Source organism: Cavia porcellus, unplaced genomic scaffold, assembly GCF_034190915.1.
Source record: "Cavia porcellus strain 051 isolate PalLab524CR breed Dunkin Hartley unplaced genomic scaffold, mCavPor4.1 scaffold_1, whole genome shotgun sequence".
Classification (NCBI taxonomy): Eukaryota; Metazoa; Chordata; class Mammalia; order Rodentia; family Caviidae; genus Cavia; species Cavia porcellus.
The window spans coordinates 163662008-163675880 of NW_026947484.1; the positions used below are offsets into that span (position 1 = coordinate 163662008).

At 53.5% G+C, this 13873-nt stretch overlaps 1 protein-coding gene across 1 annotated transcript in view; it reads right to left on the reverse strand.

The window, feature by feature from the left end:
- Positions 1–12431, reverse strand: part of Cachd1 (cache domain containing 1) — a 153831-nt gene extending 141400 nt beyond the window's left edge. Inside the window, exon 1 of the mRNA XM_003479120.5 lies at positions 11997–12431. Coding sequence (XP_003479168.3) covers positions 11997–12152 — 156 coding nt within the window. The 5' untranslated portion in view covers positions 12153–12431. The remainder of the gene's footprint in view (positions 1–11996) is intronic.
- Between the last annotated feature and the right edge of the window lie 1442 nt (positions 12432–13873).

A 13873-nucleotide genomic window follows, 5' to 3' on the forward strand; every position in this document is an offset into this window, starting at 1 on the left:
GTGACAACTAAGAAAGACATGATATTTAAAACGGGGAGAGAAGCAGCACAATTTGTAATAGCCAGATCTTGAAAACAACCTAAGTGTCCATCAACTCAGGAATGGATAAAAAAGCTGTGGTATTTTTATACAATGGAGTACTATTCAGCTATAAAGAATGATCACATTGAGATATTTACTAATAAATGGGCACAACTTGAGACCATACTCATAAGCAAAATAAATCAAACTCTCATGTATAAATACCATATAATCTCCCTAGTGTAAGAAATAGTAAGGGTATATAAGAATTTATGGAATCATGATCCCTCATTACATTGTTTTGAAACTTTATAATGATCACATTGGTTAGTTGCAATGGGTTTGTCCTTGTTTGTTTGATTTTATTAACTGTGATGCTAAGAACAGCTAATTTGAGGGAAACAAGTCATTATAATAGTACTGATATAATATCATCTTACTCTGAAGTTCTAACATGCTTTTGTTCTTCTATTTCCCTTCGATCATGTTCTGTCTTACTGGATTTTAATATGTGTGATAGTATAAACAATTTTTTATGGACAATGAGATAATATAGTAGCCATTGTTCATTTTCTGTTGTTTGGTTCTGAATGCTCTGTAATACTCTCATTCTCTTCAATGTTTTTATACTATTTTGTTATGTATGATACTACTGTGTATGAAGTTATACTCAACTATTTCAACTACTGTGGTAGTTACTGTTAATTATGAGTTGTCTTCCGGTGAAATTCTATGTTGCTTACATTGTACTGTTCTGATCTGCTTTGTTATGTCCTGTTTTGTCTTAATCTCTTTAAAATAAATAAAATAAAATAAAATAAAAATAAAATGGGGAGAGAGGGAGTTGGGGGACATAGCTTGGTGTGGAGCCCCCAGTTCAATCCTTGGCACTGTAAATAAGTTAACAGGGGAAGAAGGTCTTGGTTCAACCCCCAGAATGGGGTGGGGTACACAACAACAAAACACACCCAAGTGTTCCTGGGAAGCAGCTGGAATACCACAGCAGTGAGGGCTAGTCCACTCTCTCTTCTCACTGTGCTCCCACGGCTTCCACCAAAGTTCCTCCCGATTGGCTTCTCCTCCTGCCCAGCCCTTCCTGATTGGTTCTTCCTCTTCCCCAGATCTTCTTCATTGGCTTCTCCTGCCCAGACCTTCCTTATTGGTTCCTCCTCCTGCCCAGCCCTTCCTGATTGGTTCTTCCTCTTGCCCAGCCCTCCTGATTGGTTCTTCCTTTCCACCACTTCTTTCCTGAACCATCCAGTGTAGTGGTCTCTCTCACCCTGCCCACCCAGTGAGTGGCTCTCAGTACCTGGCCTACCCTGTGGAAGCGCAACACTGCACTGCACATGCACTGCTCCCCGAGAGAGGAAGGGCTGCAGAGAGGGAGGGGTTGTGTTAAGAGGGGAGACTCACGGCTGTTCAAAGGCCCTGAGGCAGGACTATGAGGGGGTGATGCAATCGAAAGGTGGCAGGGCCACAGAGATGTAGGGTTTTACTGGGGAATCAAGGGATCCTTTAGAGAGTTTAAGCAGACAAATGACATGTATAACTTCTGCTTGTTTTTGTTTTGTTTTGGCATTGCAGCCTCTAGTTTAAGAATTTTGGGGGCTGGGGATTTAGCTCAGTGGCATAAGCGCCTGCCTTGCAAGCAGGCAGACATGAGTTCGATCCCCAGTACCGATAAAAAGGAAAAAAAAAAGAATTTTAAAGGATTCCTTTGGCATCCTTTGGTGCAGTGGTTCCATGCTTATAATCCCAGTGGCTTGGAAGGCTGAGGCAGGAGGGTGATCACCAGTTGTCAATCCACTGCAAGGCCTGTCTCAAAATTTTTTAAAAAAATTGCTCTGTTGTTTTGTTTTGTTTTAAGGGCTGGGGATGTAGCTCAGGGCCAACATACCATAGCTCAGGAGTTACGATTTGTACTTGTTTAAATGATCCTTTGTCTGGTGTCCACTTCTGCTAGCAGGGAAGATTAAGGTACACAGTCCTCCCACCCTCCTCCCACTCCCCCTCGTCTTCCCCTCCCTCCTTCCTTCCCTCCTCTCTCTTCTCTCAACTTCAACTGGAGACCAAAACAAACTTCAACTCAACTCCAACTCAAGATAGCGTGTGACAATACCTGTTACAGGTATTACCTAATAAATTCTAACTCCTAGGATAAAGTCCAAGCACACATTAATTTTCAAGGACAACCCCACTTCCATATTTTTAATATTCCTAAAAGCAGCCTAACTTTCTCTACCAAAAATAAATTCAACATCAGATCCAGCGACTACCTGCCCAGAGTCCCGCCTGCTAGAAACAGGGCTGGGTACTCACTGTTTGGAAACATTTGGATTCTTCTATAGTGAGTCCGGGCCCAGACTTCCCAAGAGGAAGGGAAAATCTACACTGGAAACAGAGGGAAAGCAATTGGGGCAGCTCTTACGAGAAAGGTGTACAGTCCAGACTCTTCCAGCCCCCTGGGGGTCCCACCAGCTAGGGACTAAGGCTACCTGGGCTGTGGGCTCCTGGCCCAGCCTCATGGCTTCACTGCTGGCCCCTCCAGGCCGCCTTTATTACCTCATGTGTGTACAAGCAGAAGAAAACGTACAGGCTCCTCCAGCTCCAGACCTCAAATTTAAAGCCCAGAGTTACAGGTTCAGGATCAGTACACACTCACTCGCCTAAGGACAGATGCTTGTGTTGGAAGGACAGCCCTCATGCTGGAAGGACAGACCCCCGTGCCACAAGGCCGGTGTGGCCAATTCTGCAGCAAAAGCTCAGTTTTCCAGGTTTCCCCTCAAAACCACCCAGACCAGCACCAACTGTGACTAATGCACCCTACCTGGGCACTGGCTTTGGAGGAGTGGGGACAGAGGGGCAGCCCCCACCCTGCGTGCTCCAGGACGTGGAAGGGGTGGCGGGGACGGGAATCCCAGCAGCCTGTGCAGACTTCTGAGCTCCCAGGTGAATTTGGTGATGACAGAAGAATGTCAGACTATTTCAACACACTCAGATGTCCCAGCACCCTGGAACTGGGATTGTCCCCCTGCCACTTACCCGATGCTCCAAACATCGTTTTCACAGTTACACGCCGACCAACCATTGCTAAGGCCTATGGCTTCTCTGTTGGCAGGCGCTTATGCTGCTGAGCTAAATCCCCAGCCCCTGTTTTCTTCCTATACAAACACCCTCACAGGTGGGGCGTGGTGGCTCATGTCTGTGATCCCAGCACTCAGGAGGCTGAGCTATGAAACCTTGTCTCCAAACAACCCAAACCCCGTCACTTTGTTTCCAAGTCACATGGAAATAGGTATAGGAACCATTTTCAGAGGGTTATTTTACAGACACGCTTGGGGTAGGCAAATGAACCTGAACACTTATAGAACACTGACTTCCGTCACTGCTCGATTTTCTGCCACTTCTTTTTTTTTTGTCTTTTTTCCTTTTTATCGGTACCGGGGATCGAACTCACAACCACCTCCTCGCAAGGCAGGCACTTATGCCGCTGAGCTAAATCCCCAGCCCCCACTGCTCGATTTTCGAAGGAAGAAAGAAAGAAAAGGAAGGAAGAAGGTGACCGGTCTGTGTTGCCCTGGTAACACACACCTTGGGGCTCTGCCCAGCTAAGATGATTCTGATTGCTGCATGACACACTCGGATTTTTCTCCTGCTAATAATTCCTCCCTCCCGCCGTGACTGGCGGGCTTCACCCACTGCAGCGGTGCGGGATAGCTAATTATCTCCCCATTCGCCTCGCCACACTCGCTTGGCGCCTTTTATCTGCACAGTGCAGCTGCGTCCGCGTTTGAAGGAAGCGCCAGCCTCGCTAATGCAACGCGACGGACATCGCTAACGATGGCCCCGCGCTTTGAAGCCACTGCTCAGAGCCTAATTAAAAATTCACATTCGTTCTCCCTGGCCTGCCGATTTTCTCCGTCCTTCCTTCCAACAGGGCCTCCAAGTATCTTTTAAAATACTCCATGCAAAAATCAAATTTAGAGGAGGGAAAAAAATCCAAGGAGAATCGAGGAAAAAAAAAATGTGGTTCCATCTTGGGCTTTGATGGCATCTTTAAAATAACGGTTATGGTTGGAAGAGAACCAAGACATTATCGTGTGCAAGATAAAAATTCACCGGCCTCTACTCTGCAATTACACAAGAGCAGAATACTTCCAGGGAAATATCGCCCATAAGCTACTTTTCTGCCTCCCCAGCCTTCGCATTTAGGCGGGGCACTTTCAAACTGTAATTAACTCAGCTGGCTCTGGGAAGCAAAGCTTCGGGAGAAAAACTATCTCTGAGTAGAAAAAGGAAGGCTAAGGCAGGATGAGAACGGCCTTTATTTAGCTTCAGCACCAAATTAAATAAACAATGCTTCCAAAGTAGTAATAGTATTATAATTTACATGCGCACACACATGTACTGACGCCATACTGCTAGTAAGTGGGGAGGGAGGGAGTCAGGAAGCCCAGTTTCAAAATAGAACTCGGGCTGAAAATGACAGGTGGGATTTCCTCAGTGGCTCTTACACACAAACGCTGAACAACCAAACTTGTTCCTCCCCTAAAGTTTTCACTTTCTAAAAAACGTTCTCTTTTGATTACAAAAAGACCCACAGTGATAAAAAACTTTTGACCAATCACATTCGCTTCTTTAAGAAACCAAAATTACAAACAAACAGCAAAACAAAAAGCCTAATCAATAGGGGCCTGGACGTAGCGTAGCGGCACAGCACTGTCTGGCAAGCGTGAGGTCCTGAGTTCAATTCCTGGTACTGGAGGAAAAAAACAATGTAATAGGAGGCGGGAGATAGATGTTTCTCAAATGGGAAGGTGACCAAGAGACAGAGGGAGTGGGAGGGGTGAATAAAAGAGTTAACATGAGGGGCTGGGGATTTGGCTCAGCGGCATAAACGCCTGCCTTGCAAGCAGGCAGTCGTGAGTTCAATCCCTGGTACCAATAAAAACGAAAAAGACAAAAAAAAAAAGAATTAACATGTGTCCCCCATGTGCCAGCGCCCCAAAGAATGTAAGCATTACAAGCATTACGTGCTGCAAACATGAATTAGTAAAAGAATATATCAACAAATAAAAAATCTAACACTTTACTAATGCACGGAATTTTTGAATTTTCAGCACCAGCTCAGAGAGGTAACTGTTTCAGTAACGATTTAACACAAAAAAAATTAGTTGTCGAATTAGACCATTGGCTTTAAATTCCCAGCCACAATAACTGGGCACATATTCTTTTTCAAGGCCAGAGTCAGTGTTTTAAGTTCCCCTTCCCAATCTAGGGCAGTGAAAACGAGGCCCCTGCAGGAGATCTGGAAAACGATCCAAAAGCAAAAATTCTTCAGATTGACAGGCAGCACCTGTTATCTCAGCACTCAGGAGGCTGACGCAGGAGAATCACTGCAAGTTCAAGACCAACCTGGGGTTCAGTGTAAGCTCAAGGCCAGCCTGACCTGCACAGCGAGACCCTGTCTCAGAAAGGCACTAACAAAACAAATAAAAAAGCACAGATCCTGAGGTCAGACTCCAGGGTGCACTGACCACTTCCGAGAGCCACTCTCCCACCCTGCCTCAGTTTCCACAGTGAGTGCTAAGTGAATGGGGGTGAATCTGACCGTTTCTGGAGTCTGTTCCAGCCCACTGGGCCTGGGTCCCAGAGTTCAAGGTCAGAGGCGTGGTCCAGGGCAGGGTGCTGATCCTGGGACTGCAGCACCCCAGGACAGGTGTCCAGGGGCAGCCGGCCTGTCTTCTCCCTGCGCCACCGGACTGGCAGCTGGAGGCTGTGCACACCGAGGGCGTCTGGAACCACCCCTGCTGATTTCCCCGGTTCCCTGTGCTGTCTCCTTTCCCCTAACCCACTGTCCACCCGCTTTAGGCTGCTGCCTGCTGGGCATTCTGCACTGCCAGACAGCCTTGTCCCATGCCACCCAATGGGCAGGCAGGCACAGGCTAGGGTGGCCCAGAGCCACGAGGCAGCACAACAAAGGAAGGGACCCTGTCATGTACAGGCTGAGCAGCTCAACAAGCCGGGCCAGCTGGCGGGGACACGGACACCTGCACTTTGTCACACAGCCGTGTTGCTCTGAGCTCAGGCCGGACACCCACGTGCCCACTGCTGCAGGACGGCTGGGTCTCGCCTCTCGCCCATAGAGCGGCCGGCCCACAAGTGCACTTACCGTTTCGCCCACCTCTGAGTCAGTCGCCAACATCCTACCAATCCGGATTCCACAGCCCAGGGAGCCGCCTGTCCAGAAGAGCAGAGTGAGGCGACCACGTTGTCCCCCACTCATTGCCCCTGCAGCCCCAGCTGGCACCGCCGACCTCCGTGATCATTGGGCTCGGCCTCCCCAAAGTGTCGCTCCCTGGTATGAGAAGCCCACAGGAAGGTGCTATGGGCCCACCCATCCTGCACTCTGTGGGTGCAGGTCCTGCCACAGAAAGTGGGGGTTCTGGGCAGAGCCAGGCTGGCTCTGGCAGCACACCCACAGCTTCTCGGGATGGATCCGGCTCTTTCTTATTGCTGAAATGTAAAGCCTGGTCTGGCTGGAAGGGGAGAGGCCTGCTTAGGCCCAGTCTGCAGAGGGAGCAGTCCCTAGACTGCTGACCCACCCACAGCAGACAGCAAGGAGAGAGGAGGAAGGGGACAGACCCCCTGGCCACGCCCCCAGGAACCTCCCCCTGCCTCAGGCTCCACCTCCAACACCACCTCTCAATCAGAGCTCTCAGGGGACTGATCCAGAGACAAACATCACGCCCCAAGTCACCTCCCAAACCCCACTTGGGAGCGCAGGCAACTTTGGTGTGCAGGCAGAACCCTGCACACTTGGGGGCCTCTGTCACCCTCCTACACTTCCAGAGGGTAGAGTCCAGAGAAATCAGTCAAAGCCAACACACCACAGGCGGGCACCGCGAAGAAAACAGGGGCCTCCCAGCCTCTTGGAGAAGCAGGCAGGAGGAGGAGGGTCAGAGATGCAGAGGAGTTGCTGGAATGCCATTGGAAGCCTTGGGGTGCGCTGAGCCTCGGTCCCCGCTCCTCCACAGCTAGGACCCAATGCAGTGGTGGAGCACACAGCCACCATGCCCCAGGATGGCTCAGTCCCCAGGGTGCCCACAGGCATAAAAGACACAGGTTGCTGCTGCAGGGCTCCCCTCCAAAATATTCATACTCACTAACTGGAAATTCGAGGCCACCGAGCCAAAATACTCTTTATATTAAAAACGATAAACAACGATGGAAATTAAACAAGGATGCAATTGTAAACATCATAGGGAGTACTGTGGGGCTGGGATCTCTGCAGGAATGCAGGGCATGGGTAGGGGATGGAGGGGGAGATGAAGCAGCCCTGGGACAAACCAGTAGCTGATGGGTCAGGTGACACACTAAGGTCACTTTTGAGTAGTTCTGAAAGCCTTTGTATAAAATGAGAACTGTAAAACTAAATAGCTATAAGTAACGGTTCCAATATTTTTCTTCCAAAACATGATTTGCACATGAGACTCCAGAACCCATGCAACAGGGGACAGAGGACCACCTTTACATGCTGGTGCATAACTGTAACCCCAGCACTCTGAAAGGCTGAGGCAGGAGGACTGCAAATTCAAACCTAGTGTGGGCAACTTAGCAACTTTGGGAGGCCCTGGGGACGTAGCTCCGAATGAGGGCTTGGTTTCAACCCAATCCCCAGCACTAAGATAAAGGGGAGAAAAAAAAGATTAGGGATATGCTTCTCCTGCTGGGTTCAGGGCCCAACCCTAAACCCACTGGTCCCGAGTTTTTATTTCTGTCCGCTGTCCACTCTTAGGTTGTCCTTCTAAGCTACAGCTCCCTGAAGATCCATACCAGGTGTGAACGCCCTGAACTGGTTGAATTTCAGTTCTTACACTGGTGCAACACAATCAAAATACAGCTCAGTTCACTTCAGGCAAAAATAGCAGGGCTCCGAATGGCTGCAACTCCATCACCCACTCAAGTGCCAGGAACCGATTCCCCACACAGTGACCAGGAGGAACAGGGGCAGGTTACAAATGATCGATCCCCTAGTCCCTCTCCCCGAGCCCCACCAAGACTGAGCAGGACCAGCAGGAAAATGTGCTGACCCCAAAGAACCCAGCCAGCAAACGCAGGGTATCGAGGGGGACTCAAGGCAATCCAAGCCCCAGGACACACCTCCACATCACTGCACACGGGTCTTCTGGCTCAACCCAGAGCCATCAAAGGTCAACTTTGTCCTGCCCCAAATGCTCAGTTTTGGAAGCGGACGACACAGCAGTTCTCCCATGGAACTGCGACCGCAATCGGGCACCACACTGTATGTAAACCCAGGTGTTTTACCCGCTCAGATCCTCTACAACGCACAATGCACACGTGCCCGCCCCAGCCTCCCGCACCCACTCCTCCCTGGAACAGTGTGCTTGCCTATGGAGAAGCACAGACCTCCCCTGAGCAAGCCTGCCACACCATCAGGGTGCCAGAGCCTGACAATCAAGTTAAGGGCACTGCTAGAGCTGCCTAGGTGGAGGGGATGAGGTCCCTCAGCCACACTACCCTGTGCCAGCCCAAAGGAACCAGGAAGATCTGATAAGGGGCACCAACTTGGTTCCTGTCCCGGCTGAGGCCGGGTCACTGCGTCCCCCATTCACTGGCCAGGCGGAGGGCAAAAGGGGGGATTCTCTAATTCACAGCATGGCCTGGGCAGGGCCCTGTGGTCTCCATGTGCCCACTCCTGTCTCCCACACTGTGCCCCTGCTGTCCAGTGTCCCGTGCCTCCTGTCACCATCCCCACCACTAATTATGAGACTAGGGCATGGGCAGGCCTTGGTCACCTCTGCCAGACACCATGGTCTAACCCGAGGCCCCTGCCATCCGATCCGTGCATAGACGATTGTGGGCACAAGTCATGGCGTCCCCGCATGTGGCCGAGGCCATCACTTCATTTCAGCGTGGTCCAGACTCAGAGCCTGGCTCTCTCTGCAGCGGCTGCCTGAGCCCTGGAGCAGCTCTGCCCTGGCAGCCGCTGTTTTCTGCTGGACCAGAAGCTCCAGTCTGTGCCCCCGGGATTTCTCCTGGCTGAACTAGAAGGAGGACGCTCCTCCTGGCCCTCTCTCCCCGCCTGGCCAGCAGCTGTTTCACCAACCTGCTGCTTGCTGCTTCATCCATGGAGCCCACAGCACCATGCTTAGCCAGAGGAGGGTACACCTCGGGGCAGGCACCTGGCCTGGTGCCAGCCCTTTGCTGTGAGAGGCCAGCATTGTCCTGTGTGTTACACGGGCCTTATAAGTGCTGGAGAACCCGCCCTAATCAACAGACCTTTGGACAAGTGGGCCCTGCAGGAATCACAAACTGACCACCTCCCAGCAGGCTGCCTGTGCCCTAAGCGTAGCACTGCCCACCCTTCCAGGACCAATCTCCCTCCCACCAGGAGCGGTGACAGCGACACAGGGCGTGGCTTGGAACAGGTGCCTTCCCAGCAGGCCGTCCCTCAGGTTCTGGGGACTCAGATCCCCAGGCTTACAGAGGAAATTGCCCAGCTTGCAGGTGGCAACACTCGACAGGGGCTCCAGGGCTCTTCATGCCTGGCTGGCCATGGACCTGTGGCATGAATGTCGGAGGGAAGGACAAAGGAAAAGACAAAGGCGACAAGCTCTCCCTGGGCCCTGGAGGAATGGGCTGGCCAAGCCATTTAAAGTCTTAAAAAATTATGTCTGTTATTAAAAAGGTACAACAATAACAACAAGAGAGTCGAGCAGGAGGCCTCACTAGAAAACTCCTGAAACTATTTGCAGGAGGCGGCCGCTTTTCCAACTCTTCTCTACCAGTGAGCACAAAAACAGGGTCAAGGGAGGCCGGCAGGAAGGAGGCCCGGACTCTGCTTTTGTAGAATCACCCCTGGCCGCCTCCGGTGCGCTGTCTGCAGCTCCCCAACCTCGCAGGACCACAGGCCTCGCAGGGGCTGGGAGTTGGAAACCCTGTCTGGAGAGGGTCAGCAGCAGCAGCAGCAATCGGAAACTCTGAGCTCGCTTGCTTCCTTTCTCTTCCTTTCTTTTTCTTTCTCTTGCTCACTTTTCACCAGTAAGCTGGGCTACACAGTTTCCCCTAAATCGAGAGGCTAGCCCAAAAGGCCTATGCTTCCCAAGCACGCTAAGGTCAAACAAAAAGGAGTCAATCCCTTAATCCAGGGAAGAAGCAGCCTCCCTGTCCCCTGCTTTGTGTGGGAGACTGACCCCGCTCACCCCCACATCCACACAGAGCCAGCCCCCCCACCGCCCCCAGCTCCCCAAGGCCGGCTGCACAGCCTGCCCTGCTGCCGGCCACTAATACAAACTCACTCCAGATCTGCTGCCCCATCCCGTGGGCTTCTGGGGCACAAGGTGGGGGAGCACAAGTTCCACCTGCATCAGATCCTACTTTTCACAGGTAAGCCCCTCCCGCCAAGTGCACTGGCGGTCTCAGTTACAGAGACCCTGCCCTGGCTCCCCCATCCAGGCAAGTGGCGGATCACTGCACGGCTGGGAGGAATCTAAATGCAGTCTGCCCGTCTCCTTTCAGAGCAGGAGAGAAGCCATTTCTCCAGACAAAGCCCCGGCCGCGGGAGGTCGGGCTGCACAAAGAGGTCGCCAAGGTGCGAGAAGAGGACAGACGGGAGGAGATAAAGGGCCATTTGGGCACAGCCCCCCCACTGCCTGGCTCTTTTCTGAGTGTCTCCTTTCCACAGAGAAGCCTTTTAAAACTACATTTGCTTCGGATCCCTACCTGAATAACAATGCGCTGGGATCCGATTTCACCTTTTGTCAAGGACAGGGTGAGAAACAGTCGGAGGCCGGCAGCATCCAGGAACTAGCAAAGCCCTGGGCTTCCAGGGGAAGGGAGGCCCCCAGAGCGTCCCTTGGCCAGCCCCAGAGGTGGAGGAGGGTGACAAACACCACCAAATCCCACAGCGAAGCCCCAAATCGCAATGCACTGACCGCTTTGACCAAGAGCTCTGTGCAGAGAGCCGGTGTGTTTGTGTTCTGAATTGAGAAGAAAACCATGGTTCCACCGCCTTCAAAGTCACCGCTAAGAACCAGGAGGCGCATATGGAAAAAATTAGAGCTGCATCGGAACCCCGGGATTGCACCGCGGGAGGAGGCACAGACCTTAAAGCTCGCCCATTATGATGCAAATGAAGACGATCCGACTCTGTGACACTTCGGGGCCTGGGGTCTGCAGGTAAAGTAAAATCACCTCAGAGCCAACCCCTGCTGCCCTCCCCCGCCCTTAAAAATGAATGAAATATGCTTTTTTAAAAATCGTTATGGTACAGGGAAGAAGGCCCTGGAAGTTGCTTTAGGAAACACTGCACCCTTTGGGGGAGGAAACTGGGGTGAATGCAGGAAGAAAAGAAAAAGAAAAAGAAAGAAAAGAAAGGAAGAAAAGACGTCAGAAACCCAAGTCCCAAGCGCTGCACTGAGTTCTCCGCGGGAGGTGAGCTGCTCTCCGCGGGGTGAAATCAGACACCAGGCGCAGAGCTTGTTCCTGGAAACTTCGCTCTTTCGAAGACCACACTCCTCCCCACGCGTGGGGTGAGCGCGTGCACACGGGAGACCCGCGACATTTTACTAGGACTGTCACCTCCGCCTTTCCCAGCCGCGCGGGCCTTCTCGGCCTCTGAGACTGAACCAACGACCAGTGGCCTTCCCAAGTGCCCGCGGCTCGCTGTGTCCACGGCCGCGCGCGGCGCGGGGCTCCAGGTCCTCCCACGCCCCTCCCCCCAGACCCGCAGACCCACCTTCCTGGGCCCCATCTCTCTCCGAAAGGCGCACACGACGCAGCGGCCGGCAACAAAGAGTGACCACCCGGCCGGCGCCGGGGAAGCGGGCGAGGCGGGACACGGGCGGAGGCGGACGCGTGGGACTGGACAAAGGGGGGATCGGGGCTGCAGTGGCTGCACACGAGTCCAGGAGGAGTGCGCGGGACCGGGGCGGGGTGCGCTGGGTCCCTACCTGCATGGTGACGACTCCCAGCTCGTCGGCTGCCAGCTTGTGCATCTGGCGGGCCAGCACGCGTGCCTGCTCCAGGATGGAGACATCGGCCTCGGCCCCCGCGCCCAGCAGCGCGCACGCGGCCAGGCACAGCAGCCCGAGGCGGGGCCGCGCCATCGTGCGCCAGGGCCCCGAAGCCGCGCACCGCGCGGGCCGCGCAGGAAGCCGAGACAGGGGTCTCCGGGGCAGGGCCGGAGGCGGGGTGCGGAATCTCCGGTCCCGGCGCAGGAGGCAGAGTCGGGGTCTCCGGTGCCCGAAGGCGCGAAGCTGGGGGGACTCTCCGGTCCCCGCCGGGACAGGGCGGAACAGACCCAGTCGCCCTGTAGAAAGAAAGCCACTGAAAAGAACGAGTAGAAGGTAAGCCACCACGTTGCGCCACCGCGCTCACTTCCCGGCCCCGCGCGCTGCAATTTATGGAGCGGGAGGGGGCGGGGACGGCGGGGCGGGGCCACCGGGGGCGGGGACATGGGGCGCCCCGCCCGTGCCGGCCTGGGACGCAGGCGGCGCCGGACGCCAGACTCAGACCCGCCCCCTTGCCTCGACCGCTTGGCGGGGTCCCCGGGCTCCCAGCTACACCCGCGCGGACTCCGGGCCCCGGCCCAGGCTTGCGGCAGCAGAGTCCTTCAGGTCCTGGGCGGCAGTGTCCAAGGCGACCGGGGCTTGTGCTCTGGGCTTCACGTCCCCTGCTTCGTCCCGGCCGCCCCCACGAGTGCAGGCCTAACACCGATTTCTGCGTCAGAAAGACGGAGGCTTAGGGAGGCCAAATAAACCGCAGGGCGCCCAGAGGGTGAGAATCCGAGAATCTGTCAAGTCGTGGCCCCAGGCCCCTGCTCCTCAGGGTCCTTTCTCCCTTTCCAGTGAATCACGCTATCTCCTCAAAAGCAGAAACGGGAAATAAAAACAAACCAAAGTGCTGCCCACGCTCACTGTTTGCCACCCCGCCAACGTAGGCAGGGTCCACTCCCGAAGGCTCTTGGTGTCCTGTCGGGCTTGCAAAACCCTTACCTGTTAGAAGGCTGGGAAGCAGGTGGAAGGTGCTGTGCGCATGCGCTTGCGTGTATGTGCGTGTGCACTTGCCTGTGCATGTGTATGAACTTGCGTGTGTGTGCGTGCAGGCACACTTGACTGTGCACATGTGCTTATTGCGTGTGTGCTTCCGTGTGCATTGTGTATACCTGGGCGCTTGTGTGCACTTGCGTGTGCTGTGTGTACACTTGAGTGTGTGCAGTGTGTGTGTATGCGTTCATGTGAACATGTGTGCGTGGGTGTGTGCATATGTGCGTGTGCACCCTTGTATGTGTATGCTTACATGTATGCACATGTGTGTGCATACATGTGTGTGTGCACTTGCATGTGTAAAGCAGCCACGTGCCCTCCCATAGACACATCTGCTGTTCCTTTCATCTGATTTGATGGGCCAGCAGCCACCCATCAAAGCCTCTAGCAGGCCTAGAACTTTCTGCTCTTTCACTCCAGGGAAAACCTCTGATTTCCTCATTTTAATTATATGAAAAACTTGTCTTCTCCCCAAGCCACCCAGCCCCTCTGGCCTCGATGGTATCCTCTCTGGCCTGAGTTTCCCTGCTGCCGCCATCTGCTGCTCAGGTAGCATCCTGCCTACTCGCACTCTGTCCTGAGTACAGGCTGGACCCCCAGTCCCACAGAGCCTCTCTGCACCACGCCTGGGCTGAACACAGGGCCAGCCCTCTACCTGCATGTCGTCCAGGCGAGCCCATGGAAGGTGCTGCAAAAGTGATTCTCCAATTAATCGTAGGATTGAGAACCCACATGTTTGTCTCCTAACCTGATGGGTGTGCTGCTGTTTGTTGGGATGGCTG